Source organism: Spermophilus citellus, assembly GCF_964194105.1.
Source record: "Spermophilus citellus genome assembly, chromosome: 14".
Taxonomy (NCBI): domain Eukaryota; kingdom Metazoa; phylum Chordata; class Mammalia; order Rodentia; family Sciuridae; genus Spermophilus; species Spermophilus citellus.
The window spans coordinates 3,072,410-3,092,498 of record NC_138194.1 but is presented as its reverse complement, the minus strand read 5'-3'; the positions used below and the strand labels follow the sequence as shown (position 1 = coordinate 3,092,498).

At 32.2% G+C, this 20,089-nt stretch overlaps 1 protein-coding gene across 1 annotated transcript; it reads left to right on the top strand.

Moving 5' to 3' along the window:
• Positions 1 to 709: 709 nt before the first annotated feature.
• On the top strand, positions 710 to 17,384 carry LOC308633201 (intermembrane lipid transfer protein VPS13C-like; the record flags this gene model as incomplete). Its single annotated transcript, XM_081265739.1, has 11 exons — positions 710 to 818; positions 1,175 to 1,233; positions 2,169 to 2,290; positions 3,001 to 3,295; positions 4,485 to 4,874; positions 6,362 to 6,466; positions 7,157 to 7,321; positions 8,918 to 9,046; positions 9,287 to 9,420; positions 13,217 to 13,343; positions 17,069 to 17,384. The coding sequence occupies 10 exons, from the start codon at positions 710 to 712 to the stop codon at positions 13,257 to 13,259; spliced, it is 1,551 nt and encodes a 516-aa protein (XP_081121865.1). The 3' UTR covers positions 13,260 to 13,343; positions 17,069 to 17,384.
• Positions 17,385 to 20,089: the final 2,705 nt, after the last annotated feature.

The following is a 20,089-nucleotide window of genomic DNA, read 5'->3' as shown; positions in this document are numbered from 1 at the left end:
CACAGACATGTGTGATTTCAAGAGAGATTTTAAATAAGATGCTTGAAAGAAATTAAAAGAATATGCATAAATATATATATTGTCCTCTTAACAATAACAGGTAGGAGATCAACCAGAAGCAATCTGGATGTACTCCAGAGATTATTTCATAAATTCTTGTGTATGAACCTGATGAAATACAGTCAGGAAATACCATTAAAAATAATATCTGTGAAAGCCCAAAAGTATTCGCTACAATCTACTTTCCAAAGGAAAAAACACATGATTTTATGTCTTATTCTATTAAGACAAATATGCATATAATGTGGAAAAAATCAAAGTTTGTACAGAAAATTACATCATTTATTCAACAAAGTAACTTAAGTTCTATGATGAGTAAAGCCTTAGGTTAACTGCTAAAGTTTAAAAGGCTTAAAAAAGAAATAGATCTGGCTTCAAACATCATGGACTTTAGTTTTGCAACTAAAAAACAAATATTGTTATATGAATCTTGCATTTTTTAAAATAATAATGTTAGTGTATTATTCTCTTATCAATATATTAAGGCTTTTATCCATTTATGTTGGGGACTAGATAATTATGACACAAATATCAAAAAGCGACAATCAAGGATTGGGTTTGTAGTTCAGTGGCAGAGCTAATGCTTAGCATATACCAGGCCCTGAGTTAGATCCCCAGCAGAGACAGAGATGGACAATGTTGATGGTGCATGACCACTAACACTGGTCTTCCCCAAGCATCCTGTGAAGACAAAATAGTCATTCAGCTTAAGGATCATGTGGCAGGGCTCTCCCCCTTTCCTGGAGACTCCCTACCAGGTAAGTCTGGGCCACTTTTAATTCCAGACTGAGGTAGAAGTAGCTACCCATGATCCCAGAGACCAGCCACCTCTACAGACCTTCAGAATATCTCACAGTCACAGAGGAATGAGCAGATAAAGTCATCACTGGCAGAAAGACCACCAACTTGTACTTAATCATGTACATCTGATGTAAATTCCACATGTAGAAACTGCTTGTCCAAGGACTGTGCACTCTGCCAAGTGATTTTTTCCAGGAGAATTCTTGGGAATATAAGGAAGCTAATGCCTTGGGATGAAGGTGAAACTCGTGCAGCTCATCTTCTCCTGACAGCCCTTCTTTTGTAGGACTTTTGTACTTCTTTCTTTTCACAGCAAATTTTGGACTTGCTACCAAGATTTTTAAAACTAATACCCTGCGCTCTCCCCTGCAGGTAATGCTTTAGAGTGAATTGTGTCACTTTCTCTAAAGCAGAAAATATTGTTTAGCCGAATAGAAGAATATATAGTGGAACTTCATTATAGTGCACTGAAAAGGCTCCTACTCTATAACTTGATTTTGTATTATTCTTTATTTTAAATGTCTGATACATTTGTTATCTCCTGCTTTTAAATTAATGAAATTGTTTTGTATTCTTTTAAAAATTCAGAACTCAGGAATATTGTAATTATTGTTAGTTGTAGAATAGGATAATAGTTCATTCTCTTTGTACAATATTTGGAATCACATTTTTCAAGTGCATATGAAGAAATATTGGAATTATCTACTTTACTGAAAAGAATTTAGCATTTTAATCTATAAATATTTTCTACTTTTAAGGCTTTATTAAACATTTTTCTTCTTTTGCACATTATTATAGATTTTGGAATCTGATCAATATATGATCAGCAAAAGGACATTTCTTCATTTCTATAACATCAGATAAAAATTGAAAAGATTTCAAATTTTGGCAATTAATCTCTCTTTATTATTGATTCCAGCAAATATACTGTAGTCAAGAATAGACTTATACTGTACTTCTCAAATAGCTTTTGCTCTTCTATTTAGTTTAGTCATATGATGCATACATAAATGGTTGTAATGGAGAAAATCTGACTGAAATTGTCAAAGAGCAATGCATATTTGAAAGATAGTATGATAAACTAAAATAAACATAAGCATGTAATTATAGGAGTATGTGAATATCTTAATTTTTATTTAGATCTCAAGTTTAATATACATAAATTGCACTTATCTATCCTAAAATTTTCAATTACCAATGAAAATTCCAATATTGGGTTTGAAAACTTCTAGACCTAAAAGTAATTATGTGCAGCTTTTTAATTTGTTTATCCTTTTAAAACTATTGTATGTCCTTTTGTCTAACAGATTAAAAACCATTTCTCTATTGCATTTATCATCTATAAATTTTTCAAGAATATTAAGTTATTGGAGCGCATTGGAATAGCCAGACCTGAAGAGGAGTTCCATGTTCCTTTAAATTCATATAGGTAGATATTTCATTGAATATATAAAGCTTTAAAAACTTTATAATATATATTTTGAATTTTATGTTTTGTTTTTTTTTGTTTGTTTGTTTTGGTTTGGTTTTTGGTTTTTGGTATGGGTTATTAAACCCAGAGGTGCTTTACCACTGAAATACATCCCCAGTCCTTTTTATTTCTTTTTTTATTGTGGGGCAGAGTCTCACTAAATTGCTGAGTCTGGCCTTGACCTTGTGATAATCCTCCTTACCCTCCAGAGTCTCTGGGATTACAAGCATACACCATTGTGCCTGGCTAGGCATATTTTTTCTGGAAAAAAAAACCTTATATTTTTATAATGTAAGAGCTATAAAAGCAGTTTTAGGTTTAAGACAGTTTATATTATTAATGAACTTGCAACATGAAATGCCTTCTTTTTATATATATTTGATGTTTTAGAATTATCTGAGATCTATATTTATCTGACTGCCTTTGTATTTGAAATGAAAAAAATTTTACATTGTCCTTGTTTACAGAGTGCTTTTTCCCAGAAAGTGCCTCTGTGAGTTAGACGTGTGACTGTGGGCAAGTTTCCCAACTTTTCTTAGCTAAGACTTCCTAACCTGTAAAGAGAAGAATAATAGTACCTATTTTGTAGAGTAATCAAGAAGATTTAATGAGATTATTTTCTTGTATCTCAATCAAAACTTTTTCTTTCCTTGTTTCTTTTTCTGCAGATGTCAATTGTTTATTCAACCAGCTGGAATCTTAGAGCATCAGTACAAAGAATCTACCACTTATATTTCCTGGAAAGAAGAACTTCACAGAAGCAGGGAAGTAAGATGCAGGTTGCAGTGTCCATCAGTGGAAGTCAACTTTCTGCCTCTCATAGTGAATACAGTTGCTGTGCCTGATGAATTAAGCTATATCAGCACACATGGGGAAGATTGGGATCCAGCTTACATTATTCATCTTTACCCTCCTCTCACTCTGCGGAATCTTCTCCCCTATTCTTTAAGATATTTACTTGAGGTATATTTCTTGTCTAGCTTTTATTATTGTATAAAATGAACTCTAGTTTTGTTTTATAGCATTTTTAGTTGAAGTCCGTGTTTTATATAGCGTAGTTGATAATGCTTTAATAATATTAATGATAGCAAAAAGCAGCATAGCATTCATATGTCAGGAGCTGTATTGTGTACTTTACATGTATTGGCATGTTCAGTCTTTACAGTAACTTTTTGTAGTAGATACTGATGAGGAAACTGAGTTACGGAGAGGTTAAATGATTGGCCCACCAACCCATATCCACTTAGTATTTGAGCCAGGATTTAAACCTAGGCACTTTAGTTCCTCAATCCCTAATACTTGTCCTTACTACATCTGTCAGAACCATAGTCATCTTTTCATTCATTAAGTAAAATTTTATTATCTAAAGGGGTGAAAAAGTCAATGAGAAAATACTTCATCTTCAAGTTTTTATTTAAAAGAGTTAATATTATGATTATTTGTTCTACAGTTCTAATGAAAACAAAAATAATTACTGCCTTAAATAATAAGAAATATTTTCCCTAGTAGTGGGGTATGATAAATACTTTCGAATTTGTACATGCTATGATATTTTAAAGTCATAGTGTATGGAACCTCAATTTTTTTTTAATCTAACAATGAGCTATTCCTGAGTTGTGCAGACAAAAATTAATTAAATGAACTAAATAGTATTTATACAAAAGACAGTTTTAGTAAGAAACCCTGATTTATATTTTGCTATTATTTATTTTGAAAAATTATACCAGAGATAATTTGTCAGAGTAGTTCAATATCACTTTCCATATTCCATCCTTATGGAACCATCAGGTGTGATATTTAAATAGAGGATGAAACTGAAGCCCATGCACTTAAGTGGCTTATTTAATGATGTAGCTCTGGTGGACAATAGCCAGGATTTCTGAATCTAGCCCAGGATTCTTGACATAGATATGAATATTTTATCAAAACTTATGATTGTTTGCCTATTAATGGCCAAAAGACAGTGCTGCTTGTAGCTATGGCATAGTGTTTTCTTTTTTGTCCTTAATGATTACTGGGTTGTCATAATATTTGAACAAGGTTCTTGTTTGAAGAGTTGGTAGCTAATTTAGCATTTGTGTAAAACATGGATTTTGCTATTTCAAAAGTTTCAAAAATTGCTGAGCAAATTTTTTTGTGTGCTTATTTTTAGGGAACAGCAGAAACTCATGAACTAACAGAAGGCAGTACTGCTGATGTTTTACATTCACGAATCAGTGGAGAGATCATGGAATTAGTCCTGGTGAAATACCTGGGCAAAAACTGGAATGGACATTTCCGCATATGTGATACACTTCCCAAATTCTTTGTTGTGTGCTTTTCTTCCGACTCCACAGATGTGATGACAGTCGATCTGTCCATACATGTCAGGCGAATTCTCAGCCGATTGGTGCTCTCTGTTTTTAGTCCCTATTGGTTGATCAACAAGACTTCTCGTGTTTTTCAGTATTGTTCAGAAGATATTCATGTGAAACATCCAGCTGATTTTAGGGACATTATTTTATTCTCTTTTAAGAAGAAGAACATTTTTAGTAAAAACAAGGTATGTTTCTGTTCATAAAGCAAGTTTAAATAGGAGAATCTCTTCTCTAGAAACTTGGGAACCTGACACTATGCTTCCCTGTTTATTTAAGTACCATTGGTATGAATTAAGTCCAGTGGGACTTTAAGGAGTGCAAAATCAAGTGGGATGGCAGGAAAAACAGCAGTTTGCTAAGACTCAGTTGCTCTTTCTCTCCTATCTGTAGCATTACTTCTGTTCTTAAATTCATGACAGATAAAATAGTTTTATTTCATATAATTTCCTGGTGATAAGGCATTTCTAAAGATACGGTGACTGAATTTACTTATATTAGCTGAGTCTTCGGTGGGCAAAGCATTAAGCTAGGGAAGAGAAGCCTAAAGCTTGAGCCTGATCTTTTATGTCCTGGTCCCTTCTTTCCTCTTCAGATGCACATCTGCCTTCTTTACTTTCCCATGTGCTCACTTCTAGGCTTTTGCATATGCCTCACCTTCTGCCTAGACAGCCTCTTCCCCTACCCTTTTCCTGTTTCCCTCATCTTTGCTGGTTATCTATAGTTTGACCTTTGGCATTCTGCTTAGGCCTGATATGTGTGAAGATTTTCTGACTATTTTAAATAAATCTGGACATACCACTCATGTTCTCTCAGAATAGTTCTCAAATTTCAGTGTACATTAGAATGGGCTTTTAAAGCTATTTACTGAATTATGTCCCCAAAAGTGAGTTTGATTCAGTCTTTCTGAGTAGGGCCTGAGAGACCACGTCCTTAATAAATACTTTGGTGATGCTGATGCTGCTGGTCTGAGGACCACTTTGAGATCCACTGTTTTGGAGTGGTGCTTATCTGTTTATGTGCCTGGCCTCTGGTTATCCTCAGTTTTTTTTTAAATAATCTAGTTGGGTAGATATGGGTGAGACTAAATCTGGTGCACAGGTATGTCTTCTTCTGTAAGACATTTTCTAAATCCTAGCATCATTATCTTCTCCTTGATAGCATTTTGTACCTTTTGTATGGCTCTTGTCACATTGAGTCTTACATCATAATTACCAGTGTGTATTTCTTGTTCTCTGTTTGGTCCAGTTGCTCATTGAAGACAGGAACTGGGTCCTCCTTTCTCCCATTCTTACTTTCACAATACCTTTCATTTAGTGCCTGCTGAATAGTATTAAAGATGAATTCTCAGGGTTCTCAAACTGTTAAGAATCTGTTAACTCTATATAATAAATCTAACACTGGAACATAGCATTTTGCATTACAACTTCAGAAAAAAAAAACAAAGTCTCTTCAGTTCACTATACTCATTGCTTAGGTAAATGGGAAAATCAGAGCTGTGCTGTGGTTGTCATCCCATAGTGTTTTCTGTGGTTCTGTTATTCATTTGCAGTATGGCTATCATTGTATTTTTGTGTCCTATGATACTGAAGAAATTTCTTGTAGTTCTTTCCATCAAATCAAATGAATATCATTTTTCAGGTTTTTTATATGATGATTTTATTCTCTGTTACAGGTTCAGTTAAAAATTTCAACTAGTTCTTGGTCCAATAGTTTCTCATTGGATACAGTGGGAAGTTATGGGTGTGTGAAGTGTCCTGCCAACAATATGGAATACCTGGTAAGAGTCGACTTGCCTATTTACCCTGGACTCCATTTACCATTCCCACAATTCAGTTAAACAGCTTAGGTCCTAAAGAGTACAGATATCAGAATTGAAAGTATTATGTGGAGAGGTCTCTCTTACCAGTTTCTTCGATCACTGTTAATAAAGCAGAAGTGGAATTTGTCACAGATTAGTACAGTGGGTTGAATCTACCCAAGTGAGTAGTTTGGTAAATATTGGTGGCATGGTAGAATCTTCATTCTGTACAGTCCCTGCCAAGCATAAATTTGAATAATTGGATACCAACTGAACTGTTTTATGACTACTTCAAAATTTTTATTTTATGACAGATAATAAAGCCACAAAACTTGAGCCTCTCCACTAATTATAAATCAGTCTGTGTTTGGAATATTTAAAGAGTCTAATAAATAACAGAGGACACTTTAAATCTGTCCTTGCAAGGTGTCATTAAATTCCTGATTGAAGTTCTTGAATTGGTTTCTGATAGAGTCATATTAGGGAACAAAAAATTTTCTTTTTAGTGAGAAGATACTCAGTATCTTATGTTCATAGCTTATGTTCATTACTTAATGTAAGAATTCTTATTTTAAAATATTTTAAGAATCAGTGTGTGAATGAAGGAATATGTGTAGGTTTTAGAGATTGCATAAAATATTGGGAAATAAACTTGTTTCCTTCTCACAGGTTGGTGTTAGCATCAAAATGAGAAGTTTTAATCTTTCACGAATAGTTACTCTGACTCCCTTTTGTACCATTACAAACAAGTCATCATTAGAACTAGAAGTTGGTGAAATTGCATCTGATGGCTCAATACCAACTAATAAATGGAACTATATTGCTTCTTCAGAGGTAAGTCTTCCTTTACATATTCCTACAGTATAGAAATCAGTATTGACATGTAAATAAGGATTTTGTGTATCTCTTTGTCATATTCGCTCTGTCATATTTATGTGTTAAAATATGATGGCCAGCTTTAAAAGATTTTTATATTATATGTATGTGTTTTTTAAAAAAGAGGATAATTGTTGATATTTGCCCATATCTCAATCTAAATGATTAATTGTCCTTCTCTAGTCCTTATATAAACCATTGCTATGTATTGTGAAAAGTACACAGAGATAATATACTCTATATAGTCTCAGTTGTCAAGATGATGTCTCTGTACTCAAACTATAATCTTATAGGCAAGGATTAAGCTGTATATCAATTAACAAATGGAGAGAAATATAGTATAAACAAAGTTATAAGTGGTTATAGAATTTCTGAGGAGGGAAGATGGAATTTTCTTGCAATTCAGCTCTCTCACTTTACAGAAAAAAAATCAGGTTAACACTTTTCCAGGATCAACAAGGTCATTGATAATTGAATTGATGGGCATTCGTGGTCTATATCAAAAGATTGAGCTTTGTGGAACAGTTGGGATTTGAACTGAACTTTGCAGGCTCAGTAATATTTAATGAGGTAAAAAGAATGAGGGATAAAGTGAGGGAAGAGGGTACTACTGCAAAGATGAGCAGTAGTCCTTGACTTTGACCCAGTTTTCAGTCAAACCAACTGACCTTCAGGATAGCTGAAGTTCATTTTTAGTACTGCTCAAAAAATATTCTGAAATTATTTTTAAAAGTATTTAGCAAAAGACTCAAAAGGAAGGATTCTTATTTCAGTAAAAAATGTATTTAGAGCTCTAAGATGCATGGTCTCTTCAAGACACTTCAAATGATCTCTGTGTATTAGCAATAACTATTTATTTTATTTTTTTTTGTCTTTGATGTAGATTTGACAACAGTAGTATTTTTTATTCAGAAGCAAAATTTACCCAGTATTCTATAACAGAAGGACATTTTCTATAATGTTAGGAATGAAAACCCCAGTGTTATAGATAGGGAAACTGGCTCAAAGAACTATATGACTTTTTGATTAAGTTCAAATAGCTAGGAAGGTGATATCAGGACTTTCAGTAAGTTAATGATGATCTCTGTCTTCTATTCTCTTTCTGGTTTATCTCAGATAAAATAGTATATGAAAGAATTCTTCATGCATTAATAAAGTAAAATGGGATATGCACAAAAGTAAATGTTATGAATATTATAATTTTTAATTATTCAAGATATTTGAGATATGTTTACTGAACGTGCTTTTTGGTTTCTCATATTGTACATATGGATGGATAGCTGGCTGTCATATTTTAACATATAAATATGATAGAGTTAATATGACATTATATATAGACATATATGACATTATATATAAATGTTAATAGTCATAAATAGAACATAATAGTCATTATGTTGTCAATGGTCTTAATATGAGATATAGAGGAAATGTTTTAAGGAACTTGGTGTTCATTTAGTCAAGATCAGATTCAGAGGTAAAAACTTAATTAGCCAATATCTTATTTATATCACAGCATTATTTTAAGACTGATATTAATTTTTGTGTTTTCAGTGCCTTCCATTTTGGCCCGAAAATTTGTCAGGCAAACTTTGTGTGAGAGTGGTGGGCTGTGAAGGATCCTCCAAACCATTCTTTTATAACCAACAGGATAATGGCACTTTGTTGAGTTTAGAAGATCTTGTAAGTTTTTATATTTTAAAATAAAATGTCTTTTTAAAAATTTTTGCTTCACACATTTCACTGAAGATGCTGCTATATCAATATATAATGCCTTATGTATGTTTGTAAGAAATCAGAGCCAGTTTGCTTTTCAGTGAGAACTTAAGAAAAAGCCTTTGTATTTACATAACTGATTGAAATTACATATGTAAGTGAGGTTAAACCAATACATGACATATGTACTTTTTTCCTCTACAACAGAATGGAGGTATATTGGTGGATGTTAACACTGCTGAACATTCAACTGTCATAACCTTTTCTGATTACCATGAGGGATCTGCACCCGCCCTGATAATAAACCATACACCATGGGCCATCCTCACATATAAACAAAGGTATGAAAGGGGGTTGATGGAAACTCTGGCTTTTATTGGGCCACAGTACCTTCTGAGATACATTTAGCTTTCACATACCAGATGGTCTCAGATTTTAGAAAGGTCATATGGAGCATGTGTTGCTTCTTATTAATACCCTGGTCGTGTCTTGAGACAGTATTCTATAATGAAACACATTAATATTTATGCATGAAAACTTGGGAATATTCACACCAGGTGGGATAAATTAAAACTATTAATAGTTTCACATCAATTAAAATTAGGTTCTACTGCCAACTTTTTTTTTAATTTTTAAAATTTGTTTTAATTAGCTATACATGACAGTGGAATGCACTTTGATACATCATATATAATGGAGTATAATTTCTCATTCTTCTGGTTGTACATGTTGTAGCATCACACTGGTTGTATAGTTATATATGTATATAGGGTAATCATGTCTGATTCATTCTATTCTTCCTACCCCATACACCCTCCCCTCCATTTACTCCTGTCTACCTAAAGTAACTTTATTCTTCTCACAACGACCCCCCTATTGCAAATTAGCATCCTCATATCAGAGAAAACATTCCACTTTTGTTTTTTTTTAGGATTAGCTTATTTCACTTAGCATGATCTTCTCCAGCTCCATCCATTTATCAGCAAATGCCATAATTTCATTCTTCTTTAAGATTAATATCTCATATTATATATATAGTATATACATACACATATACACACATATCATATTATATATATATATGTGTATATGTATTATACATACGATATATATACCAAAATTGTTTTTATTCATTCATCTATTAAAACACACCTAAATTGGTTCTATAATTTAGCTATTGTGAATTGAGCTGCTTATAAGCATTGATATGGCTGCAACACTGTAATATGTTGATTTTAAGTCTTTTGGGTATAAACCAAGGAGTGGGATCGCTGGGTCAAATGGTGGTTCCATTCCAGGTTTTCTGAGGAATCTGCATACTGTTTTCCATAGTTATTGCAGCAATTTGCAGTCCCATCAGCAATGTATGAGTGTACCTTTTTCACTACATCCTTGCCAACATTTATTGTTGCCTGTGTTCTTGATGATTGCCATTCTGTCAGGAGTGAGAATGAAATCTTAGAGTAGTTTTGATTTGCATTTCTCTAATTGATAGAGATATTGAACATTTGTTCATATATTTGTTGATTGATTGTATTTTCTTCTGTGAAGTTTCTGTTCAGTTCCTTAGCCTATTTATTGATCAGATTATTTGTATTTTTTGTGTGTGTTAAGTTTTTTGAGTTCTTTATATAACCTTAAGATAAATACTCTATCTCGGGTGCGTGTGGTAAAGATTTTCTCCCATTCTGTAGCCTCTCTCTTCACGTTATTGTGTCCTTTGCTATGAAGAACCTTTTTAGTTTGAATCCATCCCATTTATTGATTCAATCACTTCTTACACCTTAGGAGTCTTATTAAGTAAGTCAGATCCCAGGCTGACATGGTGAAGATTTGGGCCTACTTTTTCTTCTATTAGGTGCAGAGTCTCTGGGCTAGTGCTTGTGTCTTTGATCCATTCTGAGTTTTGTGTGGAGTGAGAGATAAGGGTTTAATTTCATTTTGTTACATGTGGATTTCCAGTTTTCCCAGTACCATTTAATGAACAGGTTTTTTTTCTCCATTGAGTGTTTTTGGTGCTTTTGTCTAGTATGAGATAACTATATTTATGTGGGTTTGTCTCTGTGTCTTCTATTCTGTACGTTGGTCTACGTGTCTGTTTTGGTGCTAATATCATGCTGTTTTTGTTACTATGGATCTGTAGTATAGCTTAAGATCTGGTATTGTGATGCTTCCTCCTTCACTCTTCTTGCTAAGGATTGCTTTGGCTATTTGGAGTTTTTAATTTTTCTGAATGAATTTCATGATTGCTTTTTTCTTTTTTTAAGAATTTAATCTTTATTTTTTGTTGTTTGTTTGTTTGTTTATTTATTTATTTATTTATTTATTTATTTATTTTAATGTGATACTGAGGATCAAACCCAGGGCCTCAACCATCCTAGGCAAGCACTCTACCACTGAGCCATAACCCCAGCCCCTCATGATTGCCTTTTCTAGTTCAATGAAGAATGTTGTTGGGATTTTAATTGGAATTGCATTAAAGCTGTAGAATGCTTTTGGTAGTATGACCATTTTTACAATATTAATTCTGCCTATCCAGGAGCTTGGGGGGTCTTTTTATCTTCTAAGGTATTCATCAATTTCTTTCTTTAGTGTTCTGTAATTTTCATTGTAGAAGTCTTTTACCTCTTTTGTTAGATTGATTCCCAAGTACTTTATTTATTTATTTAATTATTTAACTATGTACATATTTATTTATTTATTTAGATGTATTGAGGATTGAACTCAGGGGCTCTTGATCACTGATCCACATCCCCAGTCCTATTTTGTATTTTATTTAGAGACAGCGTCTCACTGAGTTGCTTGGTGCTTTGCTTTTGCTGAGGCTGGCTTTGAACTCTTGTTTCAGCTGCCCAAGCTGCTGGGATTACAGACACCTGGCTTCAAGCATTTTATTTATTTTTTTTAAGCTATTGTGAATGGGGTAGTTTTCCTAATTTCTCTTTCTGCTGCCAACTTTTCTTGACAACAAACTTACAGAAAAGTTTTTGGGCTTTTAGAGCCTTTGAATTTCAGAATTGCTGATAAAGAACTGTGCAACTCTTGTTTTTAATTAACTTTTTTATTTATATATGACAGAGGAATGCATTACAATTCATGTTACACATATAGAGCACAAATTTTTCATATCTCTGGTTGTATATAAAGTATATTTACAAACTCTTTAAAGTATTACCTTCCATTTGCAATCTGGTAACGCTCAGTTAGTCTTGTCCTATAAATGCAATCTAGTTTTTTGGTTAGGGATAATAAAAGGTTAAATGGAGGTCGGTGAGTATAGAGAGAGATTGAATTTATTATTATATCTGGAATTTTATTATTACTTTTATGTTGTCATTTTGATGTCTTTCTTCAATGCTATAACAAATAAATTTAAGCCTTTAAATTACATAGTAATACTTTTATAAATGCATTCATGCATATATATATATATATATATATATATATATATATATATATATACACACACATATGTATATATATGTAATATGTAAATTCCTTAAAGATTTCCCTGTTCTTATTTCTCATAATATGAATCCAGGAACAGATTTACAAGTACAGAAAGGATCAAAATCTGGTTGGATTACTTTTTATTTCACTTCTCTCTAAATGTTTTTGTATTATATGGACCAATAGTTTCTAAACTTATGGGTTGGCTGCAAGGCTACGTTTCCAGCAAGTCCCTGGGAAATGCTGCTGTTTTACATGGACCTTTCTTTTTTTTAATGCTGAGACCCATAATACATCTTAAGTATGCATTTGATTAACAAAAGTTTAAACTTCAGCACTGAGTGAAGTTCTTCTACTAAAGATATTTACTGTCACAGCCATTTCTGTAGGTGAACACTTATGTACCAATTTATTTACCTTAATGGATTTCATTGGTATGTTTCTTCTTGGATGAATTCATAGTTCAATGAACCTTTAGAAAGAAAATTATACTACAGTATTCCATTTCCCCAAACTTCAAAAGTATTAGTCTATTGGACATTTTCAGGTATTTTTAGGTAGAGTTGTTGTTTATTAACTGAAGCACTTTCATAGTACTTGTATGCAAATCCCCTTCTCAATAAATTACAGATCTGGGATTCTAAAGGCCAAAATATTCTAATTTTCCCTCTGTTGATTGTATTTTAGTGGATCACAGGAGGAAGTAGAATTGCTGCCAAAACAAGCTTGACTTTTTGCCTGGGCAGATCCTACTGGCACAAGAAAACTTACATGGAGATATGCAGCAAATCTTGGGGAACATGATCTGTTAAAGGTGTCATTTGATGGGATAAGATGCTATATGGTTTTCCTGATGATTGGGAAGTAAACAAGCTAGTTTACCAGGTTGTCTTGGTCCTTACTGAACTAAAAGTGAATTGGAAATATTTTTAGAAAAAGTTACTTTGTAACTTTAGATTGCAAACAATTCATACTGAATATTTTATTGTAGATGAGTCAAAATAATTTAAATTTACAATTTAAAAAGTAGTTCTGTTCCTTCCTGTCCAAGTTAAGTAAAGCACCTTCTTAGCTTTTTTAAAAGGAAAGAATCTTAAGATTGGTGAAAAACAACTTTATTTTAAACATATCCGTACCACTGTTAACTGAGGTTTTTAAGCATGTTTTTCTAAATAAGGCTCTATTTTTTTTAAATCAGTGGAGTTTGATAGCATATAAATTATCTCATAAGAAATATTTGTTGAAGTAATATTGAGATAGCTAAATTAATCAAATATGTTTCTGATATAAGACTCTGGAAAGAACCTAAGAATTCATCTATCAGCCTCCTATTTGATGTTGGAATTGCTCTTACATTCGTGATACGTTATCCAGTTTCTGTAGAGATATATTCAATGACGAAAGGTTCATATAGTGTCATATTCCATTGTCCAATAATGCTAGTTGTTAAGAAGGCTTTCTTGATGTTTACTTTGAAGTTGTAATTGGGCAACAGTGACTGGATTATCTTTTCCTATATTCTCTCTGAGATGCCTATAAAAGATAAAGACTCAATCTTTGAAAAATAAGGTTGCTAGTTCCTATGTTATGAGATTCTTGGAGTTATTTTCACTGAGACAGTTTGGTGGCACTCTGTTGGTTTGCTTGTGCTTTACTTTCATAACAAATTCTCAGGTCTATAGCGGAAGAACAAGACTTTAGTTGCCCCATCCTTTTTTCTTTCTGACTCATGCTCAGGAACTCTACCAGGAGTCCCTATGCTTATCTGGGATTGTTTTGTCTCTCCTGAAATTTGATACTGCTTAACAACCACAACTCTTAGGAACTAACATGCACAAGCAGAGAGAAGGTGGCAGAAGCATTATGGAGAGGGCTATGAAGGTCTGTGTACAGAGGCAGGTCTAGGAAGAAGCCCAGGGACAGTGTCAGTTTCTAAACAGATTTCAGTTTCTAATGTTTCTATTTTTTGTTAGTGAAGCAGGCAGTTGAAAAAGCAGATGGTACTACTCAGTAGATAGATTACTAGGTATTGAAAAGTGATCTAGAAACAAGGAAATGGACCATTTCTTTGTCCACTAAGTTGATGTGAGAAGGGAGTTCTGCCCAGGTAAAAGTGGTCCTGAAAAGGCAGTCCAAAGAAAGTCCATTTATTGTTGACAAACTTAGATAAGGTATAAACATATCTTTCCAAAAAAAGTAAATAAATAGATATTTCCACAACTGAGTATGAATAAACAGAAAAAAATCAATAGGATTTATGGAAAAAAACTTTACAAGAAAAATGAATCATTATCATACATATTGAGAAGGTAAGTTAGACCTTAGAAAATTTGTTTAACAGAAGAAAAATTTCAAAATATATGCCATACCTCCTCAACTAAGTTATAAAGATATGACAACAGAAGTAAGAGGAAAGCAAGGGGGAAATTTTTTAAAAATGACAACAAATTAAAATGAAAACAGAGTGGGAAACAATATATTGTGTGCATAGAGTATGTATATCACTTAATCCTAAATTTTAATTAGAGAAATTATGGAGTAAAGATTGTCTTTTTTAAAAAATCATTGAGTTAAGGGATTTTAAAACAATGAAGAAAACTAAAGAAAACTTTGCTCTAAGAAAGAAGTGTAAGAAAGTGTGTAGTAAGTGACAAATAACATTTTATTGAGTGCCTATCATATCTTGATACTTTTCATGTATTATCATTAATTTTTATAGTAATAACTTAGGACTGTTAGTTGGGATTCAAAATCAGCTCTGTCTGGCTTCATAGTCCTAGACTTTTCCTTCTAGACCATGCTTCCCAGCAGTTATTTCAATAAATGAAAATGCTTTAAATTCTTCTAGTCACAAAGATACTCAGATTAAGTTTAAAAAAAAGGAAAAAAACCAAAAAACAGTATGTAACACTGAAGCCAGTTGTGGTGGCCTGTGCCTGTGGCCTAGCTACATGGGAGGCTGATGCAAGGGGATCACTTGCCAGGAGTTCAAGGCCAGTGTGGGCAACACAGTAAGATGGTGTTTCTTTAAAAAGAATATTGTATCTAACTATGTGCTAATTACAAGAAATCTGTCTTAACCTAACCAACAAGAAAATTTTAAGCATGAAAAGATAGTAAAGATTTATTAGGCAAACAGAAGTAAAAAATATGGCAAATTGTTGCATTTTAGTTTTGATGAACTATAATCCAAAGCACAACTATTGGATTGTCATAATATGACAGAAAATGAGGGGTCACCACAAGTATTCATCCCATGAAAAACATTGCATTAAAATGCTACAAGTTAATTAAACACATTTTTGGAGTTTAAGATACCTTATTTATTTTTTTTCATTTAATTTTTAACAGATAATGTAGATGGAAAACAGAACATTGGAATGATAATTTGAGATTGAAACTAAAATACATATCAAATTTCATAGTTTGCAAAGAGTTAATCTTATTAATAGGCATCTTTGAAAATTTGAATATTACATTAAATAATTGGATAGGTTAATTTTGCCATACAACATATTTTTAAAGTAATAATAAAATTTAAACAATAACAAAATGTGCTTTTTGTAAAATCTTTATTTTTTCCCAACAAAACACAAGGTGAAAAGGCACATAATAGGAACTTTTATTGCCTGTTGAAAGGAACTGTTAAGTTTATGTTTAGCATAAAAATTTTGAAAAGGATTTTATTAATAATATATAAATTTAGTCTCCTAAAACACTAACCAATCAAACTTCATAGTTTTAGGTGCTATATAAAACCTTTAGCCACGAAGGTTATTCTTAAACTTAGTTCAAACTGATTACCATAGTTAGACTATTTAGCAGTGTGATTTACATAAATATTTGCTATGTTATAAATTATTAAAACATAAAAATAGATCAAGCTAGTTTTGCATCAGGTTGCTTTTCTAATAAACATCTGAACTAGACTGTTCTTCAGCTTGAAGACAAGTAATTATCTTGTGGCATTGGCGCCAGCAAAGGATTCTCTTGCTTCTGCTCAGTGCCCTTTGAGCATTAACTGGACAACACAAACTAAGATATAAAAATGCTAAGTACTGTTAATCTTTGTCATTGTTTGAAAAAAATGGTACATTTTAACATAGATTATAGTTTTATTTATAAATTTGTTGGTAAAGTGTTTTCCATTTTATGGGCATGCTTTTTAAAGTTTTCTAAATGTAGAAATTTCTTTTGAATTTATATTAAAATCAGAAAAAAATGTTGCTGGAACTGAAGTTGCAGGTCATAATTGATTCATACATGTTTCAATTAATTCCTTGTTGGTTAAAAACTTCATAGAACTGATGATTATTAAGTCCAGGGGACTTCATGAAGTTCACTATTGGACACTATGGGTTTGACAACAGTTTTCTAATTTTTCTCAATTACTGTCATTTGACCTTAAATAGTAAAAAAAATATTCATAACCCACTTGAATCTAATGTATGAAATATGATATGTCAAGAGCTTTGTAAGGTTTTGAACAACCAATAAAAAAATATGTGTGGCCTTAATGAAAAGTCTTTCTTTTCTCAGGATGAATGTGGACAGTTTCCATATGATGCAAACATCCAGATACACTGGGTATCATTCCTAGATGGACGCCAGAGAGTTTTGCTTTTCACCGATGATGTTGCCTTGGTTTCCAAAGCACTGCAGGCAGAAGAAATGGAACAGACTGATCATGAAATTACCTTGTCTCTCCACAGTCTTGGGCTCTCATTGGTGAACAATGAAAATAAGCAGGAAGTTTCATACATTGGAATAACCAGGTATACAGGAAGAAAGATAAAACATCAGAAATCTTTAAAAGGCACTGAGTTCATAATATTCAATTTGATAAGCGTAAACATACTCTTTCTGAATTTGTTATGCTGTACATTCATGCAGTAAAACTTACCGAATAATTAAACAGCTGGCTGAAAATCCCCAAAGATAGAAAGATGAGTAAGATATTGTTTTTACTGTCACAATACTCATTGTCATTTGGTGGGGAAGAAAGTAGTTTCTTCTTTCCTTATTGAGTGGTTTTTCTTAAATGAACTATAAAAACACTGAGAAATGCTACAAAGAATTATATATATTTGCAATGTAAACAGGTGGAACTAACTTACTCATTTTGTCAGTTAGAGGTTCTAGAAAATGGCAACTGAAATAAATTAGAAAAAAGGTTCATAAAGGAAATTGGATTTGATATGAGTAATCTTTCATTTGAGAACTTTTAATACTTATGGAACAGTTATTTTTTCTGGTTCTGTTTATACCTACTTAAGAAAAACATTATTATATTATTATTATTATTATTATTATTATTATTATTATTATTATTATTATTATATCACACTGACTTTGATAAAAGACTCATTCTTTCCTGGGGATATTAAATGAAATAGTTATGATAGTTATGATACCAAATATAACCAGCATAGGTTGAGAATTCTACTTTCCTAACCCTAACCCTAAGTAGGAAAGTAAAATTAGATAAGAACACAGATAATGCATGTAACATACTTTGCAAACCACCTATGGGTACTATACATGGTATCACATATGCCATTAAGGCCTTACATTTCAATATTACAGAGAATTTTTAAACTAAATATGAAAATAATTTTTAGTCTTATATATCCAATTTTACCTTCTCTATTTCTTTGATATAACTTCTTTATACTTTAGTATTATAGACACTATGATATTTTGTTAGGTTGACCTTTTAAAGGACATTTGTAAAATTCATCTTAATAACTTGATTGATTTTTAAAATCATCATACAAATTCAGTAACATCTAAGCTTCAAAGGAATACTAAGTTGCATAATTTTTAAAATAGGTTTTATTTGTTTGCAGTTTTAGAACTAGAGAAAAATAGTGTGTAAATATGGAGTTCCTCTGCATTGCACACTCCCAAGTTTTCTCTATTATTAAGGTCTTGCAAGAGTGTGGCACATTTGTTATAGCTAATATTGGTATGTTTTTATTATCTAAAGTCCATAGTCTCCATTAGGGTTTGCTCTTTGAATTGTTTGTGACAAATGTATGGAAACATATTCTCCATTATAGTGTCATATAGTGCCTTAACCTCTCCTATTTTCAGCCTGTCAGTCTCTGGCTTTCTCCTTCCTGGACTTCTGGAAACTACTGACTTTAGCTATTCGAATCATACGTATGGAATCTCTTTTTTGTTTTAAATTGCAGTTCCCTGATGTTGACCGTCCTTTCATAGGCTTATTCGACAACTGAATATATGTTTCCTCAGCTCTCTGGATCTTTTCTGCCCATTTTTAACCAGTTGTTTCTTATCTTTTTGTTGATTTTTAAGAATTCTTTGGTTATTTGTTATGCCAGACTTTGGTCAGATATCTATTTTTCAAATATTTTCTCCTAGTCTGTGGCTTCTTGTCATTTTCTTAACAGTATCTTTCAAAGAGCAAAAATTTAAAATTTTATGGAGTCCATTTATCATTTTTCTCTTTCATGGTTTGTGCTTTTGCTGTGTATAAAAAGTTATTGCTATACCCATGGTCACTTAGATTTTTCACCTTTTGTCCTGTAGGAGTTTTCTAATTTTACGTTTTACAATTAATTCTTCATTCCAATTTGAGTTTTTATTTTTTGAAAGATAAAGCTTTATGTTTAGATTCATTTTTGTTACATATAGATGATCAGTTGTTAACATATTTGTTGGAAAGACTATTCTCTCTCCACAGTTACCTTTATTTCTTTAAAAAAATAGTTGACTGTATTTGTTTGGGTCTATTTCTGGGCTTTCTATTCCCTTCCATTGATCTGTTCATCTATTTTTTTGGCCAATACCATGTCTTGAGTTCTTAAAGTAGGGTATCATTCTTCAAACTTTGTTCTCTCCTTTAGTATTTTATCTTTTAAGTCTCTTTGCCTTTCCATATAAATTTTAGAATCAGTTTGTTGATATCCACAAAATACTTTTTTGATTGGGATTGGACTGAATGTGTAGATTAATTTGTGAGAACTGACATCTTAACAATCTTGAGTTGTTATATCCATGTTTATTTCTCTGTTTACTTAGATCATCAACTTTGTTCACCAGCCTTTGTAGTTTTCCTCATATATAGATCATGTACATATTTTGTTTGTACCTAAGTATTTCAGTTCTTTGGTGCTAGGGTAAATCATATCATTTTTAATTTGATATTCCAGTTGTTTTTTGCAAACATATCAAAGCATTTGACTTGAATAATATTAATCTTGTTTCTTGTCAACCTTGTTATAATTTCTTATTAATTACAGGAATGTTTTTGTTAGTTCTTTGAAATTTTCTGTGTTTACAGTGATGTCATCTGTGAACAAAGGTAGCTTTATTTTCCCTTCAGATTATTTGTACCTTCAGATTATTTGGACCTTTTATTTTATTTTATTGTCCAGCTACACTATCTAGGACTTCTGGTACAATGTTAAATGAGGGTTAGAATGAATGTCCTTGCCTTATTCCTGATCTTAATAATGCCCTTTATTAAGTTGAGGAAGTTCCCCCCCATTCCTAATTTTCTCAGAGTTTTTATTATGTGTAGTTGTTGGATTT